The sequence below is a fragment of the Corvus hawaiiensis genome, chromosome 24 (assembly GCF_020740725.1).
Source record: "Corvus hawaiiensis isolate bCorHaw1 chromosome 24, bCorHaw1.pri.cur, whole genome shotgun sequence".
NCBI lineage: Eukaryota > Metazoa > Chordata > Aves > Passeriformes > Corvidae > Corvus > Corvus hawaiiensis.
The window spans coordinates 5869729-5883590 of record NC_063236.1 but is presented as its reverse complement, the minus strand read 5'-3'; the positions used below and the strand labels follow the sequence as shown (position 1 = coordinate 5883590).

The window sequence follows — 13862 nt, the reverse complement described above, 5'->3', positions numbered from 1 at the left end:
CCCTTCCCATGCACACAGAGTGACCTCCTAAGTGCTCGGCACCTTGGAGAGCTGGCAAGGCCCTGAAGGGCACGATTGTCTCTGTGACATCTGGGAAGAGCCCTGACGGTCTTTATTTGCTGTTCTGCTAGGAAGTGAACTAAATCACATAGAATCTTTTCCCATGGTGCAGCAATGTGAGTGCCATTTAATAGCCCAGCATTCCTAGGATCCCGTGGGTGTCACGTACACCATGTTTACAACTGCCCAGGAACACTGAGGTGTCACAGGTGACACTGCAGACACTCATGGAAATGTGAGCATGCTGCTCCAGCCCACAGTCACACACACACAGCTGAGCAAGCTCTGGCATGGCCTTTGGGTATGTTCTGGTCCCTCTGGGAATGATTCATCCCACCCAATTTCACACACATCTGAGCAGGTATCTTGGCTCCCTTAGAGCTGCAGAGATGAAGGTTGTCCTGTAGTCAGCCTTAGGGCAAGAAATGTGTCCCAGTTTGCTGGTTTCCTCGACACTGGTGACAGAGGGAGTAGAGTGCTCTCACTTGGCTGGAGGCAGAGCTTATTGAGGGGACTCAGTGAATCCAAAACACCTGTACATGACAGGAGACATTCCAAAATCACCTTCCCCAGACTCCTGGCCCGATCTGCCCTTGCTGCATCCAGCACTGTGACTGCACTGGGGATGCTCTGGCACTAAGGCATGACCTGTTTGGCACGTTGGCATAAAATTCCCAAATTTACAGAAATTAAGCCAGAAAAGAACCTTTCCCATTGGGCCTTTCCCATTGGTCTCAGCAGAGGAGCTCCTGCAAGGCAAATTCTTGTGCCCTCTGTTAGAAACCACCCATCTACAGACCCATAGTTGTCTGTGGGGAGCTGCAATGGGACAGAACTTGCTGCTGACCAAGGGGCTACAGATCCCACATGTGCTCCCAACAGGGCCAGGCCAGTGCCAGCAGCTTCACTGCCCTGCTCTGCTCTCTTCTTACTGGTGTGTCCTTGCCTTGCAGAGACCTGAGTTGGAATAACATCCAATTTATTCACCCAGAAGCCTTTGTGACCCTGCACTCCCTCACCAAGCTGTAAGTTGCAGGGATATTTTATTCACAGTGGGCCATGGACAGGAGGTGTCTGAGGACCTCAGTCTGACTCCCTGGGCTACCAGGACACCCAGGATTTAGAAGGTGGAACACTGATGTGCTGAGGTGCATGTCTCAGCACTAATGTGGACAGAATAAGTCCCAAGGTTTCCTATTAATACTATTAATAAAGGGATGATGAAGTGCAGGAGGGGTCATCTTCAAGATGCTCTCACCCTGAACACTTAAACCTCCATTTCCTGATGCTTTCATAGCTGCCTTAGATGCCTTTAAGGAAGATCAGCATGATGGGCTGTTTCTGCAAGAGTCACTGCAGACCATCTGTGCTGGTGCTGGGGGGTGCCCAGTTCTCAGGCCTCTCTCTATCTCTTGGGTATTTTATGGGCTGGGATCTGCAGCCATTCCTGCCCTGTTATGGAGGAAGAAATGTGTGGGGCACGTATGTGTACAGCGAGGGAGATACCACACAGCGCTTTCAGCGTGGCCGCTAACCCCAGTCCCTCATTTTCCCAGGGACTGCAGTCTCAATACCTTTATCTCCAGAGGCTCCTGGCCCAGTGCAGCTCCCAGCCCCAATTTCAGCATCACATCATGGGAGCAGTTGAGGCAGTGCCCTCTGCTTGGCTGAGATACCACTGGCAGCAGAGCCCTGACCGTGGTCTCCCTCTCTGCTTTCCCCTCACCAGGGACTTGACTGATAACCAGCTGGTCACGCTGCCCCTGGATGGTTTGGCTGGACTGACCCATCTGAAGCTCCAAGGCAACCCAGCTCTCTCTGAGCCCTTCACCAAGGAGAGTTTCCCCAAAATGAGGTACTTGGAGTGTCAACTCTCTCACTTCTGGTGTTCAGCACAGCCTGTATTTGCTTACAGCACTCAGCCTCCTGCTCTCCTTTTCCATCTCGTGCTTTCTCCACACTTCCAGGCCCATGGGTAGAGAAAGATCCATCTGCTGCTAACGCATCTCATCTTTATTATGTTCCATGGGAGAGCAATGATGTGCTCCCAGGCCACCACCCCCACCCCAAACACACACACACACAAGTGGAAAGCATGGAGCAGGCCCAGCTCAGGGCTCCTCTCAATGGAAAACATTCCCAGAAGCAGTCCTACCTAATGACATCCAGGTTTCCTTCCATAAACTCTGCTTGTGTGGCCGTGTCTTGTCTGTTATGGATTAATGAGGAGCCTGAAGGGGTCAAACGGATCAAGAAGAGGCTGCAAAAGGCTCAGAGCACAGTGCTGTGCTGCAGGCTCAGACTTTCCTGACCTTCCTTGGCTCCTGGGTCTCAGCGTGGCACCTGCCCTCAGGCTTAGGCACCCATGCTCCAGAGAACACAAATTCCCCTCAGATGAAGTCATCTCCTGCTTGAGTGTCCCAGGGAGTTCACTTCAAGCCAAGAATGCATGAGCTGATGCTCCCACTCATCCAGGATGGGTTCCCAAAGTTCTCCAGTTTACACACAGGGCTGGGGTCACAGGTCACTGCACCAACACAGGGCTTAACAGCTCAGGCCTGAGGAAAAGTGTGGAGCTTCACTTCAGGCTGCCTCAGCAGCAGTGCCTGCAGGGCTCTCTCTTCTGACTTCTTTAACTCATAGCTGGGATCTGCTGCATGACTGGTTTCCAAATGGCAGGGGATTCCAGAAGCTTTTGGAGGGTTTTCTATACCCAAGATCATAGAACAATAGAATGGTGTGGGTTGGAAAGAAACATTAAAGCTCATCCTGTTCCACCTCCTGCCGTGGGCCGGGACACCTTCCACTATCCCAGGTTGCTCCAAGTCCCGTCCAATCTGGCCTGAAACATTTCCAGGCATGGGGCAGCCACAGCTGCTCTGGGCACCCTGTGCCAGGGCCTCAGCACCCTCACAGGGAAGAATTTCTTCCCAATATCCCATCAAACCCTGCCCTTTCCAGTAGGAAATGAGGATTCCTTGTCCTTGTCACTCCAGGCCCTTGTCCAAAGTCCCTCTCCAGCTCTCTTCACAGAACCACAGAATCAGAGAGTCACTGATATTGGAAAAGACCTCTGAGATCATCGAGTCCAACCTGTGCCCCATCCCCACCTTGTCACCAGCCCAGAGCACTGAGTGCCACCTCCAGTCGTTCCTTGAACACCGCCCAGGATGGGGACTCCAAACCTCCCTGGGCAGTCCCTTCCAATGTCTAACAAGCCCTTCCTTGAAGGAATTCCTCCTGATTCCAACATGAGTCTCCCCTGGCATAGTTTGAGGCCATTTCCTCTCGCCCTGCTGCTTAGTGCCTGGGAGAAGAGACCAACCCCCACCTTGTTACAATCATCAGTTGTAGGGAGGGAGGAGGTCCCTGCTGATGGGGGATCCCTTGAGCTTCCTTTTCTCCAGGCTGAGCCCCCTCAGCCACTCTCCGTATGATTTACTCTCCAGACCCTTCCCCAGCTCCATTTCCCTTTTCTGGACTGACTCCAGCCCTTCAATGTCTTTCTTGAAGTGAAGGGTCCAGAACTGGAAACAGGACTCAAGCTGCAGCCTCACAAGTGCCAAACCCCTTTAGGCACTGGAAGGGGCCCTGAGGTCTCCCTGGAGCCTTCTCTTCTCCAGGCTGAACACCCCCAGCTCTCCCAGCCTGGCTCCAGAGCAGAGGGGCTCCAGCCCTCAGAGCATCTCCATGGTCTCCTCCAGACCCGCTCCAACAGGCAGTCCCTTGTGCAGGGTGGATCAAGTTCAGCACTTCCAGGGTGTTTCTCCTCTAAATTCGTTCCATTGGCATCTCTTGAGCCAGTTTGGATTTGTACAAGACAACCTGAGCCAGCAGCAGTGCTTCATTGAGCCATGCCAGGCAATGGACCCATTAACATTCCCTAAATTTTGGGGTACTGCCATTAAGTAGCCCTGCTCCTGGGGCATATGTCTGGAGGAGTCATCTGAGAGCAGTTCTTAGCCTTGCTGGGAGCATCTGCACCTCCCTACCACCTTTCAGTAATAGGATCTAATTTGGAGCTTATAACAGGAAACAAGCTTGTATACAGACTTTCCAGACCCTCCCAGGGCTCAGCCAGAAATGTTTGGGAACATAAAACAAAAGCATATTTTTAGATTATAGAGTTTTACCACATTTACTGATCTTGTCAGAAGACCTTAATTGTCTGGAAAACCTGAGGTTCCTTTGCCTTCATCAGCAGTCTCCCTGATTTCCAGCAAAGCCCAAAACGCAGCTGCTGACAGACAGCCTGGTATTGCGTCCAGATGATGCTCAGCTGCTGTTGAATTAACCTTGTAATACATGCTGTAATTAGCGACTAAAAATTCAACTTTCAAGTAGAAATCAGACATATTTAAATAACTTGCTTCACTTTGGGAGACCTGAGACTTCCTGCCTGAGCTGGGACTCCTGGAACTGGAGTTTGAAGGTGCCTCTCCAACCCTCAACAACAAGCAAGGGGAGCCTTGCTCTAGGGAAGCTTCTCCCCTTGAAGGAAACAAAGGATGCCTGGCAAAACACGGCCTTGTGGTAAAAATTGAAGATTGTACATGGCTAACACAGTACTTGTGCTCAAGGCACCAACTCTGGCGTGTCCCAGGTCAGAGACAGTCCAGCTGTGTTACTTCTGTGCATTGCTGAAGCGACTTCGGCATCAGGAAAAGAGCTGCTGGCTGGGCTAGCTCGCTGGCTTCTTTGCAGAGGGAACACGGCAGGAGCCGATGGGATCGGCTCACGTTAGCTCGGAGACAAAGGAAGAGAGAGGCTGTTCGGGTCTGGCTCCTAACAGGTTTATTGTTAGAAGTTTTGCTACCCAAACAAGCTCGGAAGGGATGGAATGCAATGGGATGGTCCCCTGAGGCTTTTCCTCAGTTTTATAGGGAGTTTGAAACCCCGGTGAAAGGGGAAAACAACCAATGAGTTACAAGCCAGGGGGAGGATACAACTTAACAAGAACCACTGGGGGAGACTGAGAGGCGGGAGTTACAGCAGAACCAATGAATGACCGAGTAACCGAGAATTTTCCCGAACCGGGGGAGGTGGCTTGGAGCTGGGCACCGCCCAGGGGGTGCGGCTTAGGCTTCTGAGCCGCCCCTGGACCCACCCTCTGAGTCTGCCTCTTGGGGAACTCGATCCAGGGGATGGGCTGGGATTGATTGGCATCACGCTGCCCCAGCCCCGCAGTGGGCTGGGTCACACCAACACATGGCATATTGGAGAGAGGGGGTGGTTTAGTCTGAGGAGAACAGCAGAAGGGTTTTTAGGAGTGTGGTGGTTTAGGAATGGTATTCTCCAATTTAGTATTCCCGCTAAAACCATGCACCACTCACTCCTCCCCAACGGGAGGCACAAAAGGCCAAGATCACAGGTTGAGATAAGAACAATTTACTGGAAACAGCAGTGAGATAAGATGCAAACAGTAATAGCAAAAATATTAGTAACAAGAAGTATAAGAAAAGAAAATTATTTACATGGAAAGGCCCCCAACAACAAATGAGTACCAGATGGCTCCCCCATCACATTTGCTCCCTTCTCCCCAGAAGAGACTCCCTTTCCCCCAGCCCCCAGCAACGAGTACAGAATAACCTCCGGGTCCTGGCCATGCTCCCTCCCTGCTGCAAAAATTAACCCTGTTCTGGCTGGAACCAGGAGAAGGAACTATCTGGGAACTTTAGAGCGGTTTCCAAACCTGGTGTTTAACAACATTTTATTGACTGACGATGTCTTAAGCACCAGAAGTGGGTCAGTGCAGAGACACCATGGGGTGCCCTGGGTCCACACCCTGTCCTACACGGAGTCCTTCACCAAAGCAAAGTCCCTCTCCACTGTAACCATCACCCTACAGACCAGCTTTTGTCATGCCAGCAGCACATGTACCAAAACCGGAAGGATACAGAGAAGATCAGCATGGCTCCTGTGCAAGGACATCACAGAAATTCGTGGAGTGTTCCACATTTTTTTGACTCTGAGGTTAGCTCAGCTGGTTAGAGTACGATGCTAATAGCACCAGCGTTGTGGGTGTGACCCCTGTATGGGCCATTCAGTTCAGAGCTGGACATGATGATCCTTGTGGGTCCCTTCCAACTCAGAATATTTTGTGACTCTGTATAGATGAGTTTCATCTTTGAACAACTGAAGGAGCTAAGCAAAAAGTGTAAAGCAATGGAAAGTCAGGTCACGGAGGGGACACACTTTAAAGTTCTGCTTTTTTCTGTGCAGAGTCCTGGAGGTGCCGTACGCCTACCAGTGCTGTGCCTACGGGAGCTGCAGCAGCTTCTTCAGGGTGTCCAGCCAGTGGGAGGCAGAAGACATGAGCCCTGAGGAGGAGGATCCCCACAAGAGGACCTCAGAATTGTTCCCAGGTCATGCTGATAACCACTGTGAGTAAACAGGGCTGGACGGTGACCAGTCCCTGGGCAGGGCTGCGAGTTTGGGTGCAATCCTGCATGTGCAGGAGTGGTGCCACTGTCAGAGGTGACACCTGCCTCAGGGAAGGCAGGCTGAGCCTTCTTCAGCACAGGTGGCCCATTGCTTTGAATGGGCCTCATTTGGTGATCCCACGTGGAAGAAAGAGTAGATCTGGCGCATCCAAACCTTCACAATGTAACCAAAGGACCTGGCAGTCCTCCACGACATGGGCATGTTCGTCAGTTTGGCCTTGCTGGCTATGGAGGGAGGCTGCCCAAGGCACTGGAAGGTGGCTGAGGCTACCTGGGACAACTGGGCTTGGTCATTAGACTTCTGGGCAATGTGGAGCCTTTAGCATCAGTCTTCATTGATACATCATCTAGAGGAAGGACCCTGGGATTAATCTGGGTAAGAGAATGAACTCAAAGACCTGGAATATTCAGCTGGCTGGAGGTAGAGAGAGCTGTGTATGTGCTACTTTTGTACACGCCCCTGGTGTTACGGCGAAGGTCGGGGTTAGGTGTGACAGCAGGACACATTTGGGGAACACAGCACAGGGGCTGGCCAAGGCAGTGAAGGAGCTCCATGGTCAAACAGCACTTTCTGTCCAGGAGTCAATTTATTCTGTGCTCCAAAGTGCAGCTCTGCACAGACTGAATGAGGCCAGTTCCAGGAGGCCAGCAGAGAGTGCAAGGCCCCCCTGCACTCCCAGCCCCACAGCACAGCAGCAGCTCCGGCACAAGGCTGGTGTGATCCCTTTGCAAGAGAATCTCAGAATAACGTAAAGAAAAGCATGAGCCCCTTTGCTTCCTCTGTAACTGCTGGAGAGTGGAAACAGCATTTCAGGACACAGCCTGGGCGCTGCATCTATTTATATATCTGTGTACACACAGTGCACTTCCAAGGTCTGAGACACCCTGTAGGCAAATCCACACAGTAGATGGAGAGAGGGCTGTGTCCCTGGAGAGCCCCTGACCCACCTGCTCCCAGGAGCACTGAGCATCCAGCCACAGCTGGGAGCTCTGCTGTGTCCTCCCACATCCTGAGCAGGCAGGACTGGATCTGGAGGCAGATACTGACCCAGAGCCGTTGGATGCTGTGTTATGGGCAGGATGACTGAGACACTTCATGACACAGCCAGCAAGTGACCCACAAGCCCTGTGCTCCTGCTCCTGCCCTGATCCTTCACAGCCTGAGAATAAGCTTTAGACATGCAAAGAGTCCAGCCAGAGGGTAGCAAATGTGATTCCTGCTGGCATGATGTGGCTCCAGGAAGCATGGTAGACTTGGTGGTAACACTGGCCAGACAGTACAGAGGAGTCATGTTACAGTCATTGCTGCAGGATTTTATTCTGAGCCAGGCCACTTTTTCCATCATTAATGCAGCCCATAACGTAGCAGTCCTGGTGCAGATAGTTGTGGGGTTTGCCCAGCAAGTTATAGCATTTGTGGAAAGATCTGGTTTGTGACAAGGGGCCACAAATCTGCTTTTGCTCGGTACCAAAGTCTTTGATGTCCCAAAGGATGCTCTCACCTGGCCCTGTCAGCAGACCAAAACCTACTACAGGGTTCCAGGCCTCCAGGCCACTCTCAGCCTCACGGGTGGTGTGTTCATGAGATGCTGGGACCCGAGGGGAATCCTGACTGACTCTAAGACGTGCCAAATGAGACTACTTGCAGCTCGTTAAGGCTCCCACTTTCAGACGTTAAAGCACCAGATCTGTTTTGAAATATCAAAGCACAGAGGTGCAAACATGAAATGCACAAGGAACATCATTCCTTATGATGTGCAGCTTTTGCAGATGACTCTCCAGACCTCCAGCAACGGGGTCTGCTCTTGCTGATAAGGGGTTTGTGATATTGCTCTTTTACTTAATCATTGCTTTATTTCTGTTCCCTGTGCTTCCTTTCCAATGGCCACTGGTGGCATTTAGCTGGGTTATATGAACCTTGTAACACTTCCTCATTAAAGAGGAGAAAAGCTCCCAAACATTCCTTTCATGCAAGAGGGAAAGTGGTCTGCTTAAGAGAAAATACCTCGGGGCTGTGTCGCAGCAGGGTCCAGCCAGGCTTGTCAGGGCACTCAGATGCTGTGAGAGAATTTGTGAGAGGGACAGGGAACACCTCCAGACAGCTCTGTCCTCTTGATGCCTGAGGTGGCCACCTGAAACACAGAGATTAGACAAGAATAAGGGAATAAAGGTAGGTATTTATTTGAAGGGCCTTCAAAGGCACACCCTGGGCAGTCAAAAGGCTACACCCAAGATGGACCCTGGGTCACGGGTTCTTCACACTTTTATAAGTTTGGTTCATTTGCATATCAGGGTTAATTCTCCAATTATAACCTCAGTTCACGATGTAATTACCCCAGTTTTCCCCCCCTTCAGAGGCTTTTTAGTTTACACATTTTGTGGCCTGGTGTCCTTGAGGTGGAAACCTAGAGAGGTTTGTTATATCTGACCAGCATGAGCAAACAGCAGCTAACAGGCCACAAGAAACTTCAGAGTTACACACCAGGCAGTGCAGGATTTGAAAAAGTTAAAAGTTAAAACCTAAGGCATCACTCTCAGCCTTGTGCATTGCTTCCAGTCCTTCCCAAACAAATCCACGGAACCTCCAGCTGGGTAGTGAAAGGCAGCTGGTCCCAGGCAGCCCATGTAGGGATAAGAAAAGGCTCCCCAGTGCCCAGCCCTGCCCTGCCCAGCAGCGGCTCCTGCAGCCTCTCCTGCTCCCATATCCAGCACCCATGCCCCAGCCAAGCCCTGCACCTGAGGGACCACCGGAGCACACAGACACAGAGCACATGTGGTGCCACAGACCCCAGGGCCAGATCAGCTCTTCCCCATCCTTCCAGGGCCCTGGATGCCTGGGAACCCACCCCACACCACCCAGGTATGTCCATTTGCATCTGAGTAACAGCCACTTGAGGCCCAAAGTAGTGTGGTCAGTGCATGTCTCATCATTCTGTCACCTTGTCAAAACAGATGTTTAAGGTCTCATTTCCAGCACTTTCAGTGTTTGGGATATCATAGAATTGTAGAATGGTTTGGGTTTGGGAAGAGCCTTAAAGCTCTTCTCATTCCACCCCTGCCACGGGCAGGGACACCTTCCACTCTCCCAGGTTGCTCCAAGCCCCATCCAGGCTCACCTTGGACACTTCCAGGGATGGGGCAGCCACAGCTTCTCTCCAGCTCTCTCGGATCCCCTTTAGGCACTGGAAGGGTCTCTAAGTCCTGGGGCCTTCTCTTCTCCAGGCTGGGCAATCCCAGCTGTCTCAGCCTCTTTGGATTACAACTGGCAGTGGTGAGCAGACACCCCTGTCCCAAGTCCATCCCCTGTGGCTGAGCAGGATCCCAAAGATGGCTCAAGGGCCTGTCACCAGGACAGCCCCCAGCAGTCCCCAGCAGCTCCCAAGAGTGGCTGCAGAGGAGGGCAGGAAAAGTGCCCTGGGGCACTTCCACCACGCCCCCAGCACCTCCCTTTGGGACCTCTGGTTTGAGGATGGAGAGGGATGCATTCACTGACAAGCACGTGTTTGCAGTGATGGAACAAAGCTGTGGGGAGTGAGAAGGGAGCGCACGTGTACGCCGATCCTCGGCAGCAGGACACTGCTTCCCCCAGCCCAGCGCCTCCAACAGCTTGTAAAGTACTAATGAACTTCTGCAACCATGTGGCAAACCCTGGAGGGCCCTTAGAGATACACTTTTCCTACTTCTGTCATTCAAGAAGGCTACTCCAGACCCAAAATAGGATCTGCCCAGGCCCCTTGCAGCCACTCGTGCCCTTACGCCGAGGAGAGGGCAGGTCCCTGCAAACCCTGGGGACTGCCCTGGCTGAGACAGACAGGACTAAGGGGGAAAAGCATTCAGCCCACTGTTTTCTGTTCTATCCCTTCTCCAGAAATTCTGCTCCTCTTCCTCTCACTTGACTTCTGGTACAGGCAACTCCTTTCTCGTGGAAAGGGCACTACTGGCAAAGTGGTTTTTTTCCATAAGACCTCAGAAAGTGGAGGCGCCTCAGCAAAATTCAAATAAATAACAGCTTCTTCAAAATCAATACAGCCTGCCTTGCTAGGACACAACAGCCATTTTCCTTTCTTCACAGTTCCCAGGCTGGAGAAGGACTGGTTTCTAGCAGAGAGAGGTACATTTTGCACTTTGAATCCCGCTGTGCTGACTAAGGATTGCTTTGTAATTCCCAGCAGGCTTAGTAGTCCAGGCAAAACAAAAGATCTTCCTTCACCTCATGAAAATGTTTAACCTGGGCTTAAAACCAGGCTTTGAGGAGAAAATGGATGGCACAGGTTACACTTTCCCAAGGGCTGGGTCTCAGCAGAGCACAGAGAGAGTGAGCCTGTGTCTGTTTTATTCGGGTATCGTGACTGCACATCACAGCCTCCGCACTGTGGCTGGAAAAGACACTGGAGATTTATAAGACTATAAAATACAAGGATGAAATATTTTTCCATCCCACTGTGAGTTGTTCCTTGCCAGGACCCAAAGCAGCAGTAATATTTCAATTCTTACGCAGACAGATTTTAAAAATGACTTTTTTTTTCCAAAGCTCCCTGAAACTGAGAAAGCCATGAAGCTTGTCAGGAGGCACTAAAGATAGCACGTTATTTGTCATCATCCTTTAATCAAATAATCCCAGTCACATTTACAAACACAGGCAGAGAGCAGAGCTCATGAGAGGCACCACTTCTAAACAGATTAGACAATTCCACTCAGGTCAACCTTATCTTCAGCGCTGTGGAAATTTGCCTTCCTGGCCAGTGTCTGAGCTGCCAGGTGCACACCTGGGCTCCAGCATCAGTCCATTCATCCAAGAGAGAGTTCATCCCACAGATCCAGCTCTCTGTCTACCAGGCTGTAGCAAGAACAAAACCACATCCTTTCCCTTTCCTCCCACTGGCAGAAAGCCCTCCAAAGATCTCCACTGGGAGCTGAAGGCTGTGCTGGTGCCATGGGTGGGAACGGGGCAGCAGGACAGCAGCTGTCCTCACTGTGTCCCAGTGCTGTCAGTCAGCGGGACCTTGGGGAGAGGAACAAGAACAAAGCAGAAAAGCACGTCGTGGATTAGACTGAGAGGATGCCATACGCCTTGGTGATGACCTACACTGAAAACACAGCTGAGGGCTCGGCCCCATTCCCTTCCAGCAGCTTCTCCCTCAGCCAGGGGGTCTCTGCCTGACCCTCAGCTAGCCCCAGCCTGGCTCGGGGTGCCACTGCCAGCATGACAGAGACGCTGGTGCAGGGCTGGGCTCCGCAGCCTGGCTGCACAAGCCCCACGGATGCAGAGTCTGCAGCCACAGGCAACCACTCTGCCTTCAGCAAATCCTGGGAACATCCACGATTAAAAACAGTCCCAAGATTTTACAGGGCATAAAATAAAGCAATAAATGTTGTGTTCCCTTGTCTCTTTGCTGCTGAACCGTTTGGCGGTGGTGACTGCTGACGAAAAATTTGTGCTGCAAGAAGAGGCTGATGGCTCCCTCTAAACAAAGCCCCAAAAGCCCCGTTGATGAACAAACATTGGACAAGGCCTGCCCAGAAAGCTCCCATGGAGAAGATGCATTTGAAGGCTTTGTGTTCTGTAACCACACAGGCTGGAGTATTTATTTACTTTTAATAAAGCTTGCTGGGAGGAGGGAACCGCAGTCACACAGCTCTGGGATCTGGGGCTCTTACACTTCAAATATGGGGAGTAACCTAAAAACAGAGGGGTTGGCTACACTGCAACCCACCAACGTTTACAAGATCTTCTCCCTCTACAGCAGTGACTGCAGGGGACGAATTTTACACCAGCAGCTACTTTGAACTTGCAGGCTGGGAACTGGCTGGGAAGGCCTGTGTGGAGGACAGGCAGCAGGAAAAGCTCCTGGCCCAGTTAGCTCTGATGGTTCTATTTGTTCTTCTCTGAGCACCATTTCTTGTTCTTTTCTCCCCAGATGACCTAGATGCAGATGATCTTCAGTTGGACCTTGAGGAATCAAAGCTGCACCCCACTATTCAGTGCACACCAAGCCCCGGTGAGCAGCCAGGGAAACCCTTTGAACAGAGCTGAGATCCTTTGAGCTTCTCTAAATCCCCAGGATCCCCCACAACCTTTCAGATCAGAAGCCTGATAGGTTGGGCTCAGGCCAAATGGGGGACAGATGAGAAGTTTCCATCTCCCCGTTGGATGTAGCTGCCCTCCTATGAGGAGAGGCCCGGTCAGGATAAGCCTGATCTAGAACCCCAGGTATCACCAGCTCCTCCATCCACTGACCTGCTGCACTCAGATCTGGCTCTCCAAAAGTCCCTTGCACGGCTTACACTTGGCTTTGTCTCAGCCAGCCTGGAATATTGCATGGCAAGGCCTTGTTCTTGATGTCCTGATCATACCTGTGGCACTGCAAACTGCAGGGACACTTTGCTCTGTTTCCTGAGGGAGGGAGAGCAGGGAGGCACTGGACTGCACATGCTGGCTGGGGCTCGAGGAAGTTGCCTTCTGATTTTGTCCCTGTTCATAGCTCAGTGAGGTCCTACACAAGCACAGCTGGAGGCTGGAGAGGTCTGGTCCCTGCCAGCCTGCTGTGGGACGCTGGCAGGGACAGAGCTTCCACCAATCATTCCACTGAGTTTGTAGCAAAAGGAGCAAGATTTTGTCTGATGGCATGTCCTGCTGCCTGGCACTCTGAGCATCACCTCCGTTGAGATGAGAACAATTTCTCCATTTCCTCTAATTTCATTTGGTCTCTACCACCTAAAACTTCTACCATCCTGTTTTTGTTTTTGCTGAGCCCCTCACTGAAACATCCCAATCCCTCCCAGAGGCAATTGTATGCCATTGCCCACTCTCTCTTTCCCCACTCTCTTCTTTTTTCTTTGGCAAACAGCTTCCACACCAGTCCTCTTTTTACCCCTCCATGACCTTCCCTTACTCACTCCCCCTTCCATCCACTTCTGTTCTTTCTTTCTCCTGATATCCTTCCATGTTTTGCCTGCCCAGACCCCTCCATTCCTCCCCTGCCACGCCAGCTTCCTCCCTCTCTCCCTCATTCCCAGACACTTCTCCTCATGGTGCTCATCCCCTCTGTGCAGAGGCCATTCACACAGAAACAGTCAGACACCTCTTAGGCAAGGTCTTGAGTGTACAGAGAGAGGCTGGCAATGCCAGAGCAGGATACAGCATCCTGATAGATCTCGACACCACTAAGTCCCAGGGGAAACATGAGGAGCAGGTAATGGTAGAGGGGCCTAAATGCCAGCCCAACACCAGGAGTGCGGGTCAGTCTGGAGTCACGACCTTCTTACATTTTGGGAGCTCTGATCAAGTTCCTTGTTTCTCACATTTCATTTCAACCTCTCCCTGCACCTTTTTTCTGCCCTAGACAAGATCTGAGAGGA

The 13862-nt window shown here is 51.6% G+C and overlaps 1 protein-coding gene and 1 non-coding gene across 3 annotated transcripts in view; both read left to right on the top strand.

Annotated features, from left to right (window-relative positions):
- The window catches only part of LGR6 (leucine rich repeat containing G protein-coupled receptor 6), a 151906-nt gene that overhangs the window by 135287 nt on the left and 2757 nt on the right, over positions 1-13862 (top strand). For both annotated transcript variants that reach the window (XM_048327913.1, XM_048327912.1), the window contains 4 exons: positions 1014-1085; positions 1790-1915; positions 6283-6443; positions 12422-12502. In XM_048327913.1, the coding sequence (XP_048183870.1) occupies positions 1014-1085; positions 1790-1915; positions 6283-6443; positions 12422-12502 (440 nt within the window). The remainder of the gene's footprint in view (positions 1-1013; positions 1086-1789; positions 1916-6282; positions 6444-12421; positions 12503-13862) is intronic.
- Positions 5919-6022, top strand: LOC125338148. The gene has a single exon (XR_007208208.1). It is a non-coding gene; the product is annotated as a U6 spliceosomal RNA (small nuclear RNA).